At 55.8% G+C, this 20,627-nt stretch overlaps 2 protein-coding genes across 3 annotated transcripts in view; one reads left to right on the forward strand and one right to left on the reverse strand.

The window, feature by feature from the left end:
* Positions 1-6,823: 6,823 nt before the first annotated feature.
* RHOF (ras homolog family member F, filopodia associated) lies at positions 6,824-18,889 on the forward strand. 2 transcript variants are annotated; one of them, XR_002124723.1, is made up of 6 exons: positions 6,824-7,222; positions 7,499-7,586; positions 15,790-15,899; positions 15,988-16,122; positions 17,259-17,471; positions 17,965-18,889. XR_002124723.1 is itself a non-coding variant. In XM_019648918.1 (5 exons), exons 1-5 carry the CDS (start codon positions 7,085-7,087, stop codon positions 17,418-17,420), a joined length of 633 nt encoding a protein of 210 aa, XP_019504463.1. In that variant the 5' UTR covers positions 6,825-7,084; the 3' UTR covers positions 17,421-18,889. The 2 variants fall into 2 exon arrangements, 1 of the variants encoding a protein (XP_019504463.1); XM_019648918.1 differs by having other exon boundaries at positions 6,825-7,222; positions 17,259-18,889.
* Positions 18,890-19,945: 1,056 nt separating this feature from the next.
* TMEM120B (transmembrane protein 120B) overlaps positions 19,946-20,627 on the reverse strand; it is a 35,998-nt gene continuing 35,316 nt past the window's right edge. The window contains exon 12 of the mRNA XM_019648917.1: positions 19,946-20,627. Within this exon, the coding sequence (XP_019504462.1) occupies positions 20,514-20,627 (114 nt within the window). The 3' untranslated portion in view covers positions 19,946-20,513.

A 20,627-nucleotide genomic window follows, 5' to 3' on the forward strand; every position in this document is an offset into this window, starting at 1 on the left:
CGGGAGGCTTCGACGTCCAGCGCGAACAACGCAGCTGGCTCGGACCCCGCGCTCCAGTCGCGGGGGGGCGGGGGGGGCGGGCACGAGGCCTCGCTCTACGGCCTAGCCGCGGGTGCTTTTCCTTCTCCCTCCCGCGTGGGAGCCAGTAACCAACGGCCACAGGGCCGGTCGGGCTTCGACCTCGATCGGCCCCTCCCGAGGCCGCGGAAACCTCCCTGGAGGCCAGGTCCTGACCCCAAGCTGCACACCCGAGCCTCGGCGCCCAGGTCTGGCTCCCAAACGCCCTTGGATAGCCGAGCCCGAAGCGCGGGGGTCCCCTTTTGTCCCCACTTTGAGCGTGAGGCCCTCACGAAAGCCACTGACGCCCGGATCTGGTCGTCCAGGCCACGCTCTCCAACCTGGCCCTCTAGAGGCTGAGGTGGGGGTTGGGGCCTGGGAAGGTTCAGCGGGCCTTCCCCGAGGCCTCCTGGGGCGGAGGGCTCCCGGGTAAACCCTCACTACTCTGGCCCTTCCTGGGGGAAGGAATGCGGACGGGGCGGGCCTTTGGAAATGCAGATGAGTCGCCTCCTGCTGCTTGTCACCCAGGCTGAACCTTCGTGACTCACCCACCATCCCCCCTCTTATCCATTGCACAGTGAGGACTGGCTTGGCAGCTGGGAAGGGGTGGGGTGGGGGGGATTTGTAAGCCTCCCCTTCTGTCCTGGAGATCATGTCCGGTTTGTGGCCATCAGCTGCCTAACAAATCCTCCGACTTCCCCCCTTTCCCCCCACCTCCCAGGCTCTTGGCCCGAGAAGGGGCAACAGGCCATACTCCCAGAGTGGACCGTCCTCTGGACAGCAGGAGCAGGCCTAGTTTGACTCTGACAGCCCTCCCACCAAGGTAGGTGTAAGCCCTTTTGCAGCCTGGGAGGGAGATTTATTTGGGGGGCTTTGGCCTGGAGCCCTGGGAGGGCGGACACCTCAAACCCGCTAGGCTGGTTCCGCGGCCCCTCCCCCACACAGATGTGTGGGACTGTGTGTGTGTGAAACCGGCTGCCTGCTGGGTCCATCCATCCCGCCTGTCAGCTTCTGTTGTCAGAGTTTGGGGCATGGAATTCTCTGCTGTATTTAGTAGCACAGGAGAGGCTGCACTGGCAAGTGTTTCCCAGTGTTGTGTTTTGTGGTGGAGGGAGGGCCCTGGATGCCTCTGAAACACACTGTCCGCTGCCCAGAAGCGGGGGCCCTCCCTTCCTGCCCCCAGTGGGGGCGTGTGGGGTGACTGCTTGAGCTGGCTAGCTGCTAGGGAGGTGAAACACAGGACCTGTCATCTGAGCCAGCTTCCTCTAGGAGGAAGAGGTTTCTTGACTCTTCTCCCACTTCCTGGGAATTCCCACGATTCCCTCCCCACACCAAAACAACCCGTTTCTAGAGTCATACAAACCAGCTAGCCATTTGCCTGCTGTGACCTTGCATGCGCTGCACAGTCTCTGAGCCCATCCGCACAAGTGGGGCTATAGGTCAGTGATTCTCAACCTGGAGCATGGAGCCGGAGTCACATTTGAGAACTGATTCAGTAGGTGGGGCCTGAGAAGTTGCATTTCTAACAAGTTCCCAGGTGATGCTGCTGCTGTCATCTGGGGACACATTTTAAGAACCTTTGGGCTAGCTAGCACCTGGGGTGTTGTGAGGCTGCAAGCTCAGTGCTTGGCAGAGTCTGTGGCTTCTTAATAATGGAAACTCCGCTCCTAATTCTAACACAAGCTGTCTGCGCAATTTCCCAGCCTCTTTTGTCTCCCGGAAGCTCCACAGCTGGAGATGGTGTGGCCCTGGATCTCTGACCCTGTCCCCCCTGTGGTCTCTAGTATGTGATGACTTTGATGAACCATTTGGGGCTTGAACTGCCTGCCTCGCCTTTGGGCTGCAGATCAGCCCTGCCCACGTTTACCCCACCCCTCAGCGTGAGGGGTACGCTGAGATTTTGTTTGGAGCATCTTGGTGCTTAATTAAGGGAGGCTCTAAGTCAGGTGGCTGTGGACTTGAATCTCCACTGCGCTGGTGACCTTGGGCGGGTCTCCTGTGTAAAATGATAATGATGCATGCGGAAAAGGGCGGTGGGAGGATTATTTGCTATTAAAGGGGCCGGCCTCTCATTTAGGCTTCACACTAGTTGGCCTCCATTCTGATGGGGCTGCAGGGAATAGAGACTGGGCTGGCTGCCTGTGGGCTCCTCCCCCACAGCCCACCTCAGAGCACGTGGCAAAGCCTCAGGGCAAAGGGGAAGACTGGCTCTCTTGTGGGGCAGGAGCCAGCCGGCATCACTCTGCCCCTTGTGTAGTTGGAGTCTGGATGGTGGCCTACCCCCAGCTCCACAGGCTGTTCCATGATCTGTCATAATTTGGGGTCATCCACCCTCGGAGAGTTTTAAGTGACTCGCCCAAGGTCATGAGGTCACCCCAGCTGCCAGGACAGGGTTCCAGGTGTCTTGACTTCCAGCCCATCGCCTGTGTCCGTGGCACCCCTGAGCCCCAGCTGTCTGGGCTATTTTGGGCTCCCTCCCATGCCAGCTGTCTGCTGGCATCACTGCTGGGAGCTGGGAAAACTGTCTGGTTGAAAGTAACCCTGGTGGTGCTCTTGGCTCCTTCTGGCTGCCATGCCTTGGCCTCTCCAGTCCCAGACAAGCTGGGTTTGGTCCATCTTGTCCTTTGTGGGGAAGAACGGGGTGCACCCCACCACACCTGTCACCCATCTCCCTCCTACCCAGGGTGAGGGGGGAGCCTCTTTGTATAATTTGATGAGCCTCTTCCCTCCCCCACTCACCCCAGACCTAAGGTTTAAGTTCCCACTTGGCCTTTGAAACCATTCAACTCTCTTGATCCTCAGTGACCATTGTGCTGCCTGAGGGTGTCTTGTGTTTCCTTTGGATAGAGTCTTTGTGGCTCCCTGGGCAGGGGGCTTTACCTGCCCTGGGAGGCAGATTGTTAAATAATTAATTTAAACCCTCCCCTTTCTGCAGCTGCCTGGAGGGCTACAGCCAGTTCTTCCACTCCCTCCCTGGGACCAATTAGGTGCTAAACTGGTCTGCTAGTGATTCTTGTAAGGGAGAGGTGTCCCCATGACCCGGAAGGATTGTCATCAGCATACCTCCTCCCCTCTTGTATTCTCTTTCACCCTCTCTTTCTAATTTTGTGTCCCCCCACCCCATCACCTCCTGGGGGCCAGGAGGGGCGAGGCAGCCTGTCTATCCTCAGGCTGTCCTTCCTCCTTGCCAAGAGGGCGGCCCTGCCCACAGGTCACCCAGGGAGCGAGGGGCGGGGCCTGTCCTGGCGCCCAGCCGGTGGGGCTGCCTAGAAGGCCACGCCAGCCCAGCGGAAGGGCGTCCCCAGGCTGGGAGGCCGCTTGATCAGCCTTACTACTGGACGCTGGGGTCCCGCCTCTTCCGCCTCTTCCTGCCCATCCACCACGTGCAGTGCGACCTTTTGGACCCTCTGGGTGGAGACACAGTCTTTGCCTGGACTGTAGAAAGGCACCCTGTCATTTCAAAGCCAAGGCCGCCTAGGTTCAGTGCTGTCTCCAGCTGGCAATGACCTTGGCAGGTCCCTGCCCCTCTGGGAGCAGTGGTCTCCCCATGTGAACCAGGAGGAGGAAGTTGGCCAAAACCCTTTAGAGCTATTTCTGATCTGGCCTTGTGAGGGGAACTTTTTGTGCAGGAGCGATTCCCCAGGCCACCTCCTATCTTTGGGACCACAGAGAATAGCTTAGTACAGGGGTTGGAAGATGGAAGAGCCGCCAGGGGTCAGCAAAATGCGACTCGAGCCGCAGGCTCTTAAGTAAAATTGGAAAATGAAAATAAAACTATCATAGTTTAATTTTTAAAATTTTTAAAGGATATTATTCACATAATGGTGGTTATGTAAAAATATATTTATGGCTCTCGAATACTTTTTAAATTGTTGTGAGGGACAAGACTGGCTCCTCCAGGGGTCGGTCGGCAAACTTTTGAGACAGAACGTACCCAAACAGCCGCATGTGGCTCGCGAGCTGCAGTTTGTCAACCCCTGGCTTAGTATATGAAGGCTCAGTTTCTTCAGCCTCACATGGAATAGATGACCCCTCAGGTGTGTCCTGACCTCTCCAGATGTTCTGAAGCACTAGGGAAGTGGAAGTCACAGGCGTTGTCATTAACTTCCCCATCCTAAGCTGTGCTGGCCAGACTTTGCCCTGACAAGACAGAAATGGATTTGGCCCCTTCTCTCTTGTGCTCAGTTGGCCTCACCATGGCACAGGCCAAATGAGTTCACCTCACAAATGCCACCTGGCCAGCTCCCCTAGGCATCTGTGTCCCAACAGCTCTGTGGAACAACCAGTTTAAAGCTACTTTTCTTGCCTTTCTAAATCTCCAGGAATTCCTGGTGAATAGGAGAATGACATGGGTCCTCGGAACATCTCACAGGTAAGGTAGTAGGACTCCTGGGTATGGGGGTGTGGCCAGCTTCTCAGCTGGCTTGCCCTGGCCTGGCTGCCTCTGAGGAAGATTCTAGCAGCTGGCCTGGCTGCTGGGTATTTTTAGCTACAGATCTAGCCCCTACACCACCACCGAAGCCAGGTCCAAATCAAACATGCCCCAGACTGGCTGGGGCTGGGGTTCTGCCAGCCTTTTGGCCGGGCAGGGGTGGGTTGGGGGGCTAGGGCCAGTATCAGCTGTTCTGCCTGGACCCAGGCAGGGCTGGAAAGACACGCTTTTCCTCTTGCTCCCTCCCCTCAGCTTTGTGTAAGTGGTTCTGTCCTAAATCAAAATGGTAGCCCCATTTCTCAGATGGAGAAAGCGGAAACTGAAGTCTGAGGATTTTGAGGCTAGTCAGGAGCCCTCCCATGGACTCGTAAGGTGAACCCAGTTTCAGGTGACACAATTTGCTCAGAGTGGGGTGCACTTCCTAAGTGAATTCTCCCCAGGCCCCTTTCCAGTTGAGGCAGCCTCCCTCCCTCTCTTAACTGTCCCAGTCCCTCCCTGAGCTTTAGGGTCACTGTTGAAGGTCAGGCCTGAGGTGAGAAGCCTGGGGCTGGCTGTGAAGGTAAGGTCCTCCCCTCCCTCACTCAAAGCCCTTTTCCACCCTCCTCCTGTGGTCCTGGGGTTATTTCTGACATGTCTCTGGACCTGGTTTCCTCTTTCCTACCAATGCCCTCACCAGCCAATCATAGCTCCTCCCTGGTCACCAGAGAGAGTTTGAGGGCCCAAAGCTGGGCCTGTTCAGGAGCCTTCTGTCCAACACCCTGCTAGCCAGGCCTTCCATGATCTAATCCCAGTTACCTTGGCAACTGTGTCTGGCCTCCCTCCTCACTTCACAGCCACTGCCAAACCTGCTGACATTTTCTAGCCACCATGCACTTGCCCAAGGTGGGTACCCACCCTATATCCACTGGCCCACCCTCCCAACTTAGGTGCCACCTAGCTGTCAACCTCTGAACCCCACAGGGGCTCTGGTTTCTAAACTGAGCATCTCTGAGCTCCTTACAAGGCAGGAACACAATTGCCTCTCAATAAACTTGTGTTGCAAAAAAAAAGAACGAGTTGCTGTAAATTTGTCTGCGGGTGCTTGACCCAGCCGATGCCCTCTGGGCGACAGGGTAGGGCTTCCACCCAACAACCTGGAACTGGGCCTTTCCTCTTCCCAGCTCTGGCTCTTTTTGGGCTTCCACAGGCGGTCGCTGCTGCCCTCTGGTGGTCAGACCTCACCTTGCAGCCACTGAAAAATCTTGACCCAGCATTTATGGAACTGCCAGGTTGGCAATTTCCTCCTCCTCGAAGTAAAGTTTACCTCAGCTTTGCTGAGAACTTGAAAATTGGGAATCTTCAAGGTGGGATAGGAGCAAGAAGATCCTGAGTTCTGCCAGCCCCTCTCTGAGGAAACTACCAGCTGGGAGGATCCTGCTCACTCAGCCATGCCCCAGTCAGTGCCTGTCTGCCACTCAGTTGCTCCAGGGGTCCGTCCCCTGCCTCTCCTGACCAGTGGCCTGGCTTGTGCAAAAGTCAGCCTAGTGTCACAGTGAGGGAAGGGATGGAGATGGGTGATCGCAGCCAGCAGCCCCAATAGTACCTGCCTGTAGTGAGTGCTCAATAAATAGCTGTTTTGGTCAGGGGAGTGGGAGGATTGAGGATAGTCCTTGGGATGGAGGATGTGTGGCAGCTGGCTGGAGAGCACAAATTTCTGGGTAGGGGTGGGAGCTATCTGCCTCCAAAGTGGACGAGCTGATTTCAACTAGAGCTACCCTGGCCTTCCCCGTTCTTTCCTCGACCGTGTCTTGCTGGGTTCACGCCTCTGGCCCCTGGTAGAGGCTCCCGCCCGCGTGGTTCGGAGCCGCTCACCTCCCCAAACCGCTCGCGCCGAGGCGATCGCCCAGCAGAGGGCGCCAGAAGGCTGGCTACCTTGCGTCCCTAGGGAAGTGGGGGTAGGTAAGCGGAAAACGCTATTCCCCTCCCCCAACCCGCCCGCACACAGGCCCCCGGAGGCCCAGACCAGGTGGGCAGACAACCACCGTGCCAGCATTTTCCCTGGCATCACCAACCTACCTCCTGTGGGGAAACAGGTCACAGGCGGACTTGCCCCAGGCCACACAGCTGGGGCGGGGCAAAGCTGGGGGACTTTATCCGAAGCTTGAAACCAAGGCTCCAGGAACCCGGGTGCTGTGGGGGGCGGGAAGACAGTCCGCCAATCAAAGAGTCCCTGCCTGATTGGGGAGGCCGAGCCAGCCAATCAGAGCATGCCTGCCAGAAGGCGGAGCCGGCCAATCAGGGGTGGCCGGCAAGGAGCCGCGGAAACGATCGGATCTTAATGGTGGGGGGGCCGCGCCGTGATGGCGGGGGAGGGGTGGGAGCTGCGCTTGCGGTTAAGCATTTCGTTTCTCAGTTACCTCAGTTTCCCTCCAAATGAGAGGCGAACGCCCCAGGCTGGAAGGAAACTGAGGATCGAAGTCGGCCCGGGTGGCTGCCTGGCGGAGGTGGCGCCGGCTCTGAGGGGGCGGGGCTTCTCCTAGCCCCGCCCCCGTCTCGGATCGTTCAGTCCCAGCGCTCCGACCCGCGCGCTGCTGTCAGTACTGCGGGCTGCGGGCTATGGACGACCCGGGGATCCCGGCCCAGACGGCCGCCCCAGGCCGGGGTAGGAAGGCGCTGAAGATCGTGATCGTGGGCGACGGCGGCTGCGGCAAGACTTCACTACTCATGGTGTACAGCCAGGGTTCCTTCCCCGAGGTGAGGCCCGCCAGGCGGGTAGGCTGGAGGCGGGTAGGTTGGAGGAGGTGGAAAACGGTCTTGGGACCGCTGTGGGAAAGGGATGGCCCTCAGCCTGTGCCCGGACCCCGGACCCCGGGTCCCCGGCCTGCGCGCAGAGAGGCTGCCGCCACCCCGGGGCTCCCCCTCGGGAATTCCAGAGCCCAGATGGGTGAAAATGGAAGGTTCGGGGAGTCCTGCTGGACCCAGGGACCCCGCTGCATCCCTTAAGAACCAACCCAATCCCTCCTCCGACAGCACTACGCCCCCTCCGTGTTCGAGAAGTACACGGCCAACGTGACCGTGGGCAACAAGGAGGTGACCCTGAACCTCTACGACACCGCCGGTGAGTGCCTGCGCGACGAAGGTTTCAGGGTCCGCCCGGAGGGTTTCCCCCGCGGGGACATCCCCGCCGGCGTTCCTGGCCACCAGCCTTAGCGGGGCCCTGACAGCCCCATCACTCTGGAGGCTGCGGAGGGGCGCTGGCTGGCAGCCGGCTGACCAACGCCTGGCGGGTGGTCCTGGAGGCCGAGGGGGCCTCAATCGCCTATCTGTAAAAGAAGACAATTTGAACGAGGTGAGCCCCTGGGCCACCACCCTGCGCTGATGTGCTGAGAGCCCTCTGCTTCGTTCCTCTCCTGTGGTTCTAGAAAATCGTGGGCTTCTTTCTGCTTCGCTTGTTCCCAGGATTCCGTGTGTTACCCGCTGTGGTCTCTTAAGATTCTGTGGGCTGTAGATTTGAGTCCCCTGGTGCTAGGATTCCGTGGGCTGCATTTCTGGGTCCTGTGCTTCTAGAATACTCTGGGCTACGGATCAGAGCTTGTGACTTCCAAGAGTCTGTGGCGGACAGTCCTGAGACTCCAGGGTCCCGTGGAGGCAAATTTTGATCCCACGTTTCTGGAATGACATGGGTTACAGTGCGTGATTCTGGAATTCTGTGGTCTACAATTTTGAACCTGTGGTTCTAGGATTCTGTGCCTCCCTGGTTCCCTGGAAGAAACCAGGCACTGAGAAAGGATCAAGCTCTAGGGTATGTCAGAACGTTAGGTTCCTCTCTGCCACCTGCAGCTCCTAGTGGATTCAGGCTGCTTGTCTCGGAGTCAGCAGAGTCCCTGTGGTTGGGGGATGGGTGGGAGGAGTACAGCCAATGAGAGGATTTGGGTAACACTGGTGGGCTGTGGGGGCTTCCATCCTGTCCTGGCTACCGTCTGATCTGAGTTTACATTAGGGAGCAAAGGTCAGGATCCCCAGCTGGGGCCTCACCCATCCCCGTTGACTCAGTGTTTAGTTACCTGCGTGGAACCATGTCATCAGGTGCCTGCCCTTTCCCCAGGCAAGCCTTGTACATATGAGGTGAAGTCTCCAACTGGCCTTGGAGCCAAAATGCACACACACACCGCTCCCTCTCCAAAGCTGCCAGTAGCATCTCGCATTCCACCTGCAGAGGATCAGGAAAGACCCCAACTCCATTCCTGACTCAGGCTTTGCTGAATGGGTGTGTCTCCCCCTCTGCAGTGGCCTCTAAGGACCTCCCCCTCTTGTCCGATGAGAGCCCTGCTGGGCTTTCCCCCAAACCGGGCCATGCCGTCACCCCTTGAGCGGGGAAAGCTACAGGTTTCTGAGGAATTCCCGAGTGTGGCCGCAAGAGCAGTAAAAATTGTGATATGTCTGAGACACTTTTGTTTTCACATGTTTCCTGTGGGCCCCAGGGAGGGGCTGGTTCATTAACTCCACTTTGTGGGTGGGGTGCTGATGGGGCTGGGAGAGTCAGGGGAGTTTTCACTCCCTCCTCCTTCCTCTGCCCTCAGGGTGTCTCCCAGCAGATCGCCAGGGTTCACTGTTCACCTAAGCCTTCCCCATCAGACCCAGCACCTCTAGTCTTTCTGGCCTCTCCCAGAGCAAGATGCTCAAAGAACATGTCGGGGTAGATTGTCATGTGCAGGTTCTGGAAAGCTTCTATTTGGTGTAAAAAAGGATTTGCTCTACGAGCTGCATCCGGAGGGACAGAGGGAGCTCCGTCCCCTGAGTCATCAGAATTGTTCGACCACCCCAGGCCATGATCCTGCCTGTCCACAGGCTTTGGAGTCAGACCTGGGCTTCGATGCCATCTCCCCTGGCTGGGTGTCATCAGGGCTGCCTGCGCCTTGGTTTTGTTATCTGTAACCAGGCCTAAAATAGTCGTGAGGATGAAGTCAGGTCCATGTGCTGTGCAGAACCCAGCACAGGGGCTGGCTCTCAGGAAAGGCTTGCTAAGCATTGTCATTTTTTAGTCTCCCCCGCCCCTATTTAGGCCTGCAAAGCTCTGGGCCGGCCCCACCTCTGCTTTCCAGCATGACTCTTCCAAGCCCTTTGAACCTCTGCATGGAGTCTGGAGGAGTAGGCTGGCCCCACAGGCATCAGGACCGTGCAGGGAGAACTGTGGCTGCACCCTCCTCAAGGGTATCCCGCTGTGACAGGGCTTGACCTGGGAAGCCCACTGGGGAATCCCACTGCAGGGAACTGCATGAAAGGAGAGACTGGGTCATCCCTCTTCAGTAAGCCAGTACCCAGCATAGTGCTCGTTGTAGAGCGAGGCTTGTGGAATGAATGAAGGATAAATCCGGATGCGAACATGCCCCTGGAGAAGTCCTGTGTGATAAAGGCGATGACATTCATCTCTACCTGTGGGGTAGACAGATATCAGGAGAACATGGCAGAAAAGGATGGCTAGGTGACCAAACAGAGAAAGAGCATGGGTCAGCTGGAGATACGTCTAGTAAAGGTTGTTGTAGAAGGTTCTAGAACCTGATGGGTTAGACCCCCATGGCAAGGGTGGGGAGAGGCGGGGTGCAGGACGGCATCTTTCCAACCAACCAGTGGTGAGCTCTGGGACGGGTGCCCCCCCCCCCAGAGGCTGAATTTTTCCACACCCAGGACCTGGCCACAGGGTCCCATGTGGGAGGCCAGTCTAGCGACTTGGACTTGTCTCCATCCTGCGGAAGCAGTTATAGACACCAAAGCAGCAGAAGGGTGGAGGGAGGGCGGGGTGATGGAGGTCTCAATGTTGGAAGGTGAAGGGGGGTAAGGGCTGTGACACCCATTTACTTAGCAGCCTTGCCTGCTGGCCCTGACACCCTCAGAGGCAGGAAGCTGTGGTGAGGCCTGAAGTTTCCTGGGCAGAGGGGAGGCGGGGGTGAGGTGGGAGGTTAAGACACCAACCAGAGACTGAGTTTTCTGGGCCTTGGGCTGGGGCCAGCGTTGGGGTGTCATGGGGTGGGGATTTCTCAGGGAGGTGGGGCGCTGTGGTTCCCTTCCTAGCCTGAGATGGGAACAATAGGAAAAGTGGGGGGCAGAAGACTTGCCAAAACAAGGCATCAGGGACACAAGGCGTGTCTAGGAGCCAGGAGCACTGGAGGCTCAGGGAGCCGAAGCTGTGGGTGGTCAGAACGCACTCTCAGCTGGGGCCCCAGCTACTCCCATCTCTGGGGAAGGTAGGCAGGTGGGCGAGTCCCAGTAGCACTAGTCATTGTGGGTTCCTCTTTGGGCAGCTTCCCTTTCTCACGCTGCCTGCACCCTTCCCATGACCAACACTTCAGCCAGAGCTGGGACCCACCTGCCCTGTGTATGTCCCTCCAGCCGATTTGGGTACCACTGTGGCCTGATAACACCCTCTCTCTTCAATCCAGCTTTGGGCCTTAGAGACCCCTGCCCCCAGAAAGATGACTGTTGCAGCAAAGCTCCTCCCCACAAAGGAAATATCTTCTTGTGGGGCGAGAGCCTCACTTCCTCCCTGCCCCACAGACCTTTCCTCACCAGAAATAAAGGCCTCCTTTTGCACAAAACCCTGGGCTTTTTAAACATCTGAAGCCTGTGTGCAGAGGCTAACGTTGGACCCCTGGGTGCCTGTAGACACGTGACTTGGCCCCTTTAAGCTTGGCATCACTGTGGGTAAATGGGGAGGGTAATAGTACCGCCTGTGGCTGGAGGCCTCCTAAAGTTTGTGGGTCTAAAGATCCAGGGTTAGAGCCCCCACCTAGGCCCCCTATCTCTTGGAAATTCCTATTTCAGTAATAACCACAGTAGCAATCCCTCACCTATGTCCAGCATTGCTCAGCCTAGAAGTCCGTGACTTTCAGTATCAGGGGCAGGGTTCTCACCCCCTTTCCACACAAGGAAATAGGCCCAGAGAGGGAAGGTGTCAAGGGCATGGAATGCCAGTCTGAGTGCAGCCTGGCCCTCCTGACTCATATGGGAGAGTTGTCTAGGACATTCCACCCCTCCCAAGATGTGAGGTCAATAGCACCCAGAAGTCTATCATCTGTAGGCCTGGCCCCTGTGTGGAAGGCCACAGTGAACCCCGGGAAAAGCCATGCCAGGCACAGTCAAGCCAGGAAAGCAGCCTGGAGGAGGAGGCGAGATCTGGGCGAGCCAGAGTTCCTCTCTTTCTTGAGATGCCTGTGTTGACAGTTGCTTCCTGACCTGGTAAAGGCTGGGCTTGTAGGATGAAGATAGCTCCCTACCCTTTGAGGTGGACTGAGAGACAGGCACCCCAATAGTCCTGGCTATGGTCTTCTGTCATTTACAAAGCTTCCTCTGAGTTGTGTGACCTCGGACAAGTCACTTTACCTCCTCTGTGCTTCAGTTTCTTCATCTGTAAAACGGGGATAACAATAGCCCTATCTTATAGAGTCATAGTGAGGAATGATTAGTCAATGCAGGTCATTCTGATGGGGCTTGGCATATGATGAGTGAGCACTGCCGATAAATTTTGCTGAGATTGAACATTTTATTATTGTTGTCATCAAGGTTCACCTGCTTCTCACATACCTGTTTCACAGATGAGGAAACTGAGGTTCAGATGTTAATTCTCAATTGGGAAGGCTAGAGAAGGCTTCCTGGGAGAATAGGCACTTTTAGAGTGGCTTTGCAGGCAGCTGACCTTGGACATGGGGACTGTTGGCACTCCAGCTCTCAGGGCACCTGTCTATGACCTTGAAAGATGTCCCCCTCAGCCACGTGGGCTCCTAACAGGAAGAACCTTCCCTGCCCAGCTTACCTCCTGGGGTGGCTGCTTAAATTAACACAGGTGATGGAGGTGCAATAACCTTGCAAACGCTGAGAGCCGTGGGCGTTATCATCACACTTCATTCGTTTGTTCATTCATTCAGCAAACATTTACCGAGCTCGCCTGTATCCCGGGGTCTAACAGGGAACAGCACATACAGAGACAGCCCTTCATGGGCGAGACCAAAAAAAAAACAACCAGAAAAATATTGTGACATCAGGTAGTGATAACGTGCTAGGAGGAAAAAGAAAGCCACATTGATTGGTCGGTTGTGGGACAGACCCGGAAGGAGACGTCCCAGAGCAGTTGGGAAAGTTGTCTCAGAGGAGGTGACACTTCTCCAGAGACCTGCAGGAAAGGTGGGAGGAGCCATGCTGCTACCTGGGGAAGAGCCTTCAAGAAGATGGAACGGCTTCCCCACCACCACCACCACCACCTCCCCCTGGGAGGAGTTGCTGAGGTGGAGCAGGCTTGGCCTGATTCCTTCCTTCAGCCCTCATCAACTCTGCTGAAACCATCACAGCCGAAATTGCCAAACCCAGTGGCCCGTCTCAGCCCTCATCTGACAAGAGTCGAACAACTTCAAAGCAACACCCAGCTGATACTGGGTGCCTGCCGGCTGCCAGGATTTTTTTTGACAGATGTGGTCCCTGTCCTCAGGGTGCTTACAGTCCCCAGGGACACAGGCAGTAAATAAGGAAATACAGGAGTACAGACTGTGAACACTCAGGGTGGGGCCCGACTGCAAGTGGAGAGGGGAGGCCTGCCTGAGGAATACGCCAGGCAGGTGAGGGAAGGCAGGCGTGTGAGCACAGCAGGCCTGCCCTCCGACTGCTTAGCCGATACTCCTGCCACGTTTTGCAAAGGGGATGAGAACGCGTGCTCTGCCACCATTACGAATTGCACCGCACATCATAGAGGCCCAGAAGCTATTTTTGTGCAGTGCAAAGCAAAATACAGCATTGCTCAGTTTTTACAGAAGGAACGCGCGACTTGGCATATAACGGACTGGGGTTGAGTCCTGGCTTATTCACTGAGGCAGTGACCTGGGATGGGTCATGCCACTTCCCTAAAGCTGTTTCTTTCTTTATAAATGGGAGCGTTCCTAAGTTCCCCGACTAGCACATCGGGCGGTTGCTGTCAGGATTTCTTAATCATTTACAAAGGCAAAAATATTCTGAAAAGGACATCAAGTATAGGGTGGCATTATTATTACGTAGAAGTCGAGACAAGGCAATGATCTGCAAAAGGAAATAATGTGAATGGTCAATCTGAATGGTTAAAAATAAAATGCTAGAGGGCCGGCCGAGTGGCTCAGTTGGTTAAGAGCTCGCTCAAGAGTGTGAGCTCTGGAGCAACAGGGTCACTGGTGTGATTCATAGCCCGAGCTGAGCTGCTGCTGAGCTGCCAACAGGTGGCAGGATGGCTCAGCTAAAAAAAAAAAGGATAATAATAAATAAATAAATAAATAAATAAATAAAATGTTATGAAGAAAATGGGGGGGGAAAAGGAGGGAAAAGCTTTCCAGGTGTAGGGAACAGCAAGTGCCGAGGCTCTGAGGCACAAGAGCTTGGTGGGTTTGAGAAACTGAGGAGGGCACCTTGGCTGGACTGCAGTGATTGAGGGGGGTGGAGGGAAGGAGATGGGGGCAAGGTCAGAGGGCCCCAGGTCATGTGGACCACCTAGATGTTTGGATTTTATAAAACCAGCACTAGGGAACCATTAAGGGCATTTGAGTTGGGAGGAGGGGGGCAGGATTTTACTTGAGTTTTAAGATCCATCCAGCTGCCAGGTGAAGGATGGATTCATTGATGGGCAGCAAGAGACCAGGGAGGAGGTGGCATGGGAAGACCGCCGGTGGCTTGGCCGAAGATGGTGCCATCCTGTCCAATAGAACTTTCTGCACTGCTGGGAACTTTCTATACCTGCGCTGTCTGTTACAGTGGCCACTGGCCCTATGTGGCAGTTAATCACTTGAAATGTAGCTGGTGTAATGGAGAATCTGAATTTTTAATGTTAATTTAAATAGCCACATGGGACTAGCAACTACTCTATGAGACAGCAGAGGTCTAGAAAGACATGGACAAACGTTAGGGGAGGGGACAGTTTGGGGACAGAAAGGGGAGATGGGCCAGAATAGCATGCTAGGCCAGTTTCCCACCATCTTACAAGGGTTTCTCCAGTGCTGGGGGGATTTTGGCTGAATGACAGCATGGAGTCTTCCTGGCCCGGCCACGGTCATGACTGTGGCAACCATTCACTGCACACTGCCAGGGGTCCCTGGTTTGAAGTGGGGAGAGGGTGACTGTGCCCTGTCTTCAGTGGGGGGCCAGAAGCAGGACGCAGCACATGGCCTGTCCATGCTCAGTGGAGAGGCCACTTGTCCTGAGAGGCCTTTGGCAGGGAGGGAGTGGAGGGCAGGCTGGCGCCACCAGGACAGCCCCAGGCTGGAGTGGGGGATGGGGGTGGGGGATTCCTGTTCCTCGTGTCCCTGTTCAGTGGAAGGAAGTCATCCCTTTCTGCAGATGTGGCTGGGAGGTCACCAATGAGCCTGAAAGGCTCAGCTCTCACTGTGGGAGTTTTTCAGTAATACCGGGCATGACGACGGAGGACAGCATGTCATCCTGGGCCTGCTTCTGGACTGGTGGGGAAAATACGAGAAGACATTGTTGGTGAGCTCAGCATGGCCTGTGGACTGGATCGGTGTTGCTTTGTCGAGTTTGGTAGTTGTACTGTGGTAGGTGAGACTGTCCCTGTTCTTAGAAAATCCTTAGGGAAGTACCCCTGGGTGAGGAAGCCCAGTGTCTGCAGTTGCCTCTCCAAGGGAGTGAGTTCTTTGTGCTTTTTTTGTGCAATTTTTCTATAAGTTTGAAATCGTGAATTAAAAAATTTTTTAAAAACCCACCACACCCACTGCTGCTCGGCTCTGATTCAATTGGTGCTGGCGGGGAGAGGGGGGGCGTGAGTATCAGGAGCTTTCAGTTCTCCCCTGGTGAGTGTGATGGGGGGGTGACAGCTGTTGTGGGGGGTGAATCTGGGTGGGGAGCGTGCTTGTCATCTCCAGCTGTCCCCCCCTCTCCTAGCATTTGCTGTAATGGCAGGAGGAATTCCACCTGAGGCCATGCACCTCTGGCTTGAGAGACACCCTCCCTGGTTAATTGAATCTTTGGGAAGGGGGGTGTGGTTTCAGAGTCTGCACTTTTCAGCCCGAGCACCAGGGCAGGATGCAGCGGGGCGGGGTTCATCTTCAGCATAATTGCTAGCAGCTTTTCCAGCACTTAACCTGTAATCAGGCCCAGCTCCGACCACTGCTTGGGTTTTATCTCCTGTAGTCTTTGCTACCATCCAGGGCAGCCACCTGTTTTTCAGATGAGGAAACTAAAGCTTAGAGACACGAGTCACTTGTCCAGGGGACCGCAACCCCTTGCCCATCTGAGCCCAGACAGGGGACTCAGTGGACAAGGAAGGGGTACCTCCCTGACCCCCACCTGCTCTCCGGTTTCAGGGCAGGAAGACTATGACCGACTGCGGCCCCTGTCCTACCAGAACACCCACCTCGTGCTCATCTGCTATGACGTCATGAACCCCACCAGCTTCGACAATGTCACCGTCAAGGTGAGGCCTGTCTCCCAGCCAGCCTACCTCTGGGGCTAGAGGCCACGGATCTAGTCCCAGCCCTGATGCCTGGCCTCTCCCTCCACAGTGGCTCCCTGAAGTCGCGCATTTCTGCCCTGGGACACCCAGGGTGCTCATTGGCTGCAAGACAGACCTGAGGAAGGACAAGGAGATGCTGCGGAAGCTACGGGCGGCCCAACAGGAGCCCATCACCTACGTGCAGGTCAGCCAGGAGCCTCTCCCCTCCTCTTCCCCCTACCCACCGCCAGGAGCCAGGGTCCTTGGGCACGGCCATGGCCGGAAAGGTTCCCAGGCCTTTGGCCTCTGCAACTGGGATGCCTTAGTGGCTTTTCGGACAACTGAAGCAAAAAGGATTCTAAGAATAATAATTTTAAAATATTGTTGATAGCCCGCTTATCTGAGCATTTTACATTAATTAATTCATTTAATCCTTATAACTCTGAGGCAGGTACTCTTAGATGTTCCCTATATTACTGGGAACAAGTTAAGACCTAGAAAGGTTAAGGAGCTTGCTCAGGGTCCCACGACTAACCTGAAGTGGAGCTAGGAAGCTGTCCCAGTCGCTCTGGCTTCCAGAGTCTGGGCCATTAACCGCCATCCTGTCCCGTCTACCCAATGGGCAGGCGCTTGTGCGAAAGCAGGCTGCCCCTAAGACTCATGGGTAAAACCAAAGCCCATGGTTTTATGGGTGAGGCACGGGAGAATAAAAAAGGAACAGAAAGGAAATCAAAATTTAATAAAAAGGATAGCATTAATAAATTTTGTTTTTAGGGCCGGCCAAGTGGCTCAGTTGGTTAAGAGCTCGCTCAAGAGTTTGAGCTCTGAGCAACAGCGGTTCGAGTCCAGCCCAAGCTGAGCAGCCGCTGAGCTGCCAACAGGTAGCAGGATGGCTCAGCTAAAAAATAATAATAATAAAATAAACATTTTGTTTTAGAAATAAAGATATTTTTTACTCTAATAGCAGGCGCAGTTGCCTAAATTATGTTTTTGAGAAGAGAAGGGAGAGAGGTATGTTGGAAACCCGTGCTCTCTCGAGGCCTTCAACTCTTCCCACAGGCCTGGCAGGCACAGCCACCAACCCCGGTTCTCAGAGTTCAGCTTCCATTTCTGCCTGAAGCTGGAGAGAGGGTGGGGGAGCCAGGATGGCCCTTTGCCAAACAGGCCCTTCTGTTCCATCCATACACACTGGTGGGGGCTGGCCCTGGGGTGGAGAGAGGGGCCCCACACCAAGGCCTGAGTCCCCAAAACCAGCCCCAAACCCACGAGGGGCTGTCAAAAGGCAGTTCATGTTCCAGGCCCCTCATCTAATGCTGCCCCCCCCCCCTGCCCCCGACTCAGGGCCAGAGCACCTGTGAAAAGATAGGAGCTGCCCTCTACCGGGAATGTTCCGCCAAGTTTCGGGAGAACGTGGAGGACGTCTTTCGAGAGGCCGCCAAGGTTGCCCTCAGTGCTCTGAAGAAAGCACAGAGGAAGAAACGCCGGCCGTGCCTGCTGCTCTGACCCCTACAAGGTGGACCATACGGCCCTCGGAACAAGACTGACAGGGCTCAGGTGCCCAGGCTGCTCCCTAGATCCTGTCCCACCCCGTTTTCAAGGGGCACTTGGGGTTGGTCTCTCCAATGCCTGGTGTCTGAAGCCTGTGGCGAGACTCTTAGAACTTTCTGGAGCTCTCTCTTTTCCCAGCTGGGGCTCTGACCATGAACTCACCTCTGGGGTCACACTGGAGCTGTGGCCTGCACAGTGGTGGGTGACGGTGCCGGACTTAGTCCCTATGTACCCTAGAACTGGCATCTGTCCCCAGGACTCAGGAGTACCTCTTCACACCTTCCCCCCAGCCATGTGTATCCCCCTTTGCACACCCAATAAGGTCCTGAAAGCCTGTGCTTGAAATAACAAACTACACTGGGTATGTGGGTAAATGGGAATTTGGCAGCCGTCCCCACGGCCCCCCAAGCCTGCTGCTCCAGTGTCACCCGCCTCTGCCTCCCTGGGCTCCCAAGATAGGCCCAGCTGCATCCTCCAGCTTCTTGCTTCCTTCCCCCAGGAACTCTGGGGTCACGATGGGACTGGGCCTATCAGGAGAATGCAGGCACCACCCTCCATCTACTCTGCCCCTTCTGCCCCACACGGAGGACTTCAGTTGCAGCCTTCGCCTCGGCTGCCATCTTTCCAGAGCTGAGCGCACATGCCCAAGAGAAGAACCTCTCAGCAAAACAAACACCCTGGATCACCCATCCGACCCTGGCTCAGGTTCTCCTTACCTGTGACCCTCCCCCATTGCTGAAAACGCGAGATGAAAAGTGACATCAGCCCCTGATCTTGAGCAAGTCAGTTCTCTCTACAGACTTTTCCTACCGACTTTTCTCCTGTCTGCAAAAAGATGGCACTGGCTCAGGTACATGGTCACCAAGCTCCCCTCTGCCCCTCACAGACGCCATTTCTATGAAGATGTGTTCCGGAGCCTAGACCATCCTGGCCCGCTTTGAGATCGGACTGCATCGATCCCCTGCCGCAGATTCACTGACTATCGTGTCAGAAGGTCTGGGGTTGGGGGACCAGGAGTTTTGAAACAAGTGCCCCAGGTGATTCTAACACCCCAAAGATTGAGAGCTGCTTGGTTCCTGAGTGAGCTCAGGAGTCAGCATTACCAAAGATGGGATGATGGCTTCAGGTGGCTCCTGCCTCAGCTCCCGCCCTGCCCAGTGTTGTGGCCCCCACGAAGCCCGAGCCTCTCTGAAGTCAACTGCTATGAGAGACTTCTGAAGTCCACCCCACCCCACCTAGGTTCTCCAGGGCCCTGCCATGCCCTGGGGACTCAACAGTGTGTGCAGACCAAGGACCTCTTATTCTAGCAGAATCCAAGGCCTTTTGGACAAAGGATGGTCTAGGACGGAGGCCAGCAACCTATGGCCTGTGCGCCAACTCTGGCCGCTGTATGTGTTTGTAAATAAAAGTTTTATTAGAACATTGCCATACCCATTCATTTCTGCATGGGTTGCTATTGCCCTATAACTAACTGTGGGCTAAAGCAGTTGTGACAGACCAGCTGGCCCTCCAAGCCTAAACTAGTTACCATCTGGCCCTTTACAGGACAAGTTTGCCGAGGCCTCGTCTAGGGCAAACCCAAGTACCTAAAGGGCCAGGTGGGAGGCCCAAAGAGTGAAGTAGGGCAGGGACGAAAGGGAGTGGTGGGGCCTGTGGCAAGCCCCAGAGCAAGCACGCCACCCTAGGCAGGCAGCGCAGGCTGGCAAGTGCTGCCCTGTGGGAATATTACCAAGTCTTTCCATTTTTCTAGGGAAAGCAGAAATCTGGGTTTTCATGTGGAATCTTACTGGGGGGAGGGGGAATTTCATATTTTAAAAATGTAATTTAAAATAATTTAAATCCCTTTGAGGGCCAAAGCATAGCTGTGAACACCAGCTTTGAACTCTGGTCGAAAGGGGATTTGTAGGGACATAGTTAAGGGCAGCTGAAGCTTAGGTGTGGGAGAAGGGGCAGAAAAGTCAACCAAACCTGTTCTCTTCTTCACACACACACCACACCACACCCCCGCCCCAAATTCAGAATCTAACATGAGGTGTCCAGCAGACCTGCCCTGTGCAGCCTCCTGGAAGTGAGGCTGCTCAGACTTTTGTCCACATTCCAGAATCTCTGAGGTGGACGGTTGGGTGACCTCTATGCTGGCTGAAGGCCAGCCAGCACTGAGGGTCTTGGACCCATTCCCTGAGTACTCACTGCAAGATTCGGGAAGGTGGGCTGAGGGGTTAGGGGCCGGAAAGCCCCCAAGAACAGACCCAAACTTTCAGTATCAAATTTAGAAAACGCCCTCAAACCACCCAAATGATGCAGAGGCTGGGGCGCCCTCTGGTGGTGACCCTCAGAAAACCCTCCCAACGTCGGCCCTCCCCTCCAAGTTGTTCCTGGGGCCCAGAGCCCCAGGCCTCAGGGAGGTAGGGCTGCTTTCCCCCTGGATGGCCAGCAGGCAAGAGACGCAGGAAGCACAGAGCAGGAGGCACAGACAGACAGTGGTTCTCCGAGAACTTAAATACCTGCCCCACGGGAGTGGAGGCCAGGAGGTGGGAGCTTACAGCAGAAGCGATGTGCCCCTGAGGGAAGGCTCCACAGGATGCCCAGGGGCTTCCTTCCACCCGCACCTGGGACTCTGTAAGTAGCAGGTCACAAGTCCAACCCCAGGAGGCATGTCCACACCCCACCCAGAGGGGCTCGAATGACAGGAGTGGGGAAAGAGGCTCCCTGAGGCTTAGCCTCCCCCAAGGACGACTGACCCAGTCTGGGCAGGAGCAGTGGGGGAAGGTGGAAGGGTCCAGAGAAGAGGGGAGGACCGGGTATTAAATATGTGATAAATAGGGAGGCTGGGGCCGCTAATACTGTGCAGACAGGCTGGGGTCACATTCCTCTTGTTCAGCTGGGGGCTAGGGCCTCGGGCCTGCCCCCTGTGAGGCCGCTGGCCCCTGAGGTCACTGCTGCCAGGGGCCACTGGCACTGCTGGGGAGGAAATCGGCAGCCAGGGTGCCGACTGGGATCCCCCTGCAGTTCTCAAAGTCCGGGGGCTTGAGGGGCATAGTCCGTGGCTCACGGCTGCTTCACCTTGTTTCTGTTCTTCTGGAGTTTGGCGTGTACGACTTTGAGTGTGGTCAGGAAATTGCCGAGGAAGAGGACCAGGAACGTGAGCGCCAACACGAACAC

This window comes from Hipposideros armiger, unplaced genomic scaffold, assembly GCF_001890085.2.
Source record: "Hipposideros armiger isolate ML-2016 unplaced genomic scaffold, ASM189008v1 scaffold_128, whole genome shotgun sequence".
Taxonomy (NCBI): Eukaryota; Metazoa; Chordata; class Mammalia; order Chiroptera; family Hipposideridae; genus Hipposideros; species Hipposideros armiger.

Coding starts and splice junctions, on each gene's coding strand:
- RHOF (XM_019648918.1), top strand. CDS start 7,085: ATGGACGACCCGGGGATCCCGGCCCAGACGGCCGCCCCAGGCCGGGGT. Junction 7,587..15,789: donor GAACCTCTACGACACCGCCG/GTGAGTGCCTGC, acceptor CTCCGGTTTCAG/GGCAGGAAGACTATGACCGA. Junction 15,900..15,987: donor TCGACAATGTCACCGTCAAG/GTGAGGCCTGTC, acceptor CTCCCTCCACAG/TGGCTCCCTGAAGTCGCGCA.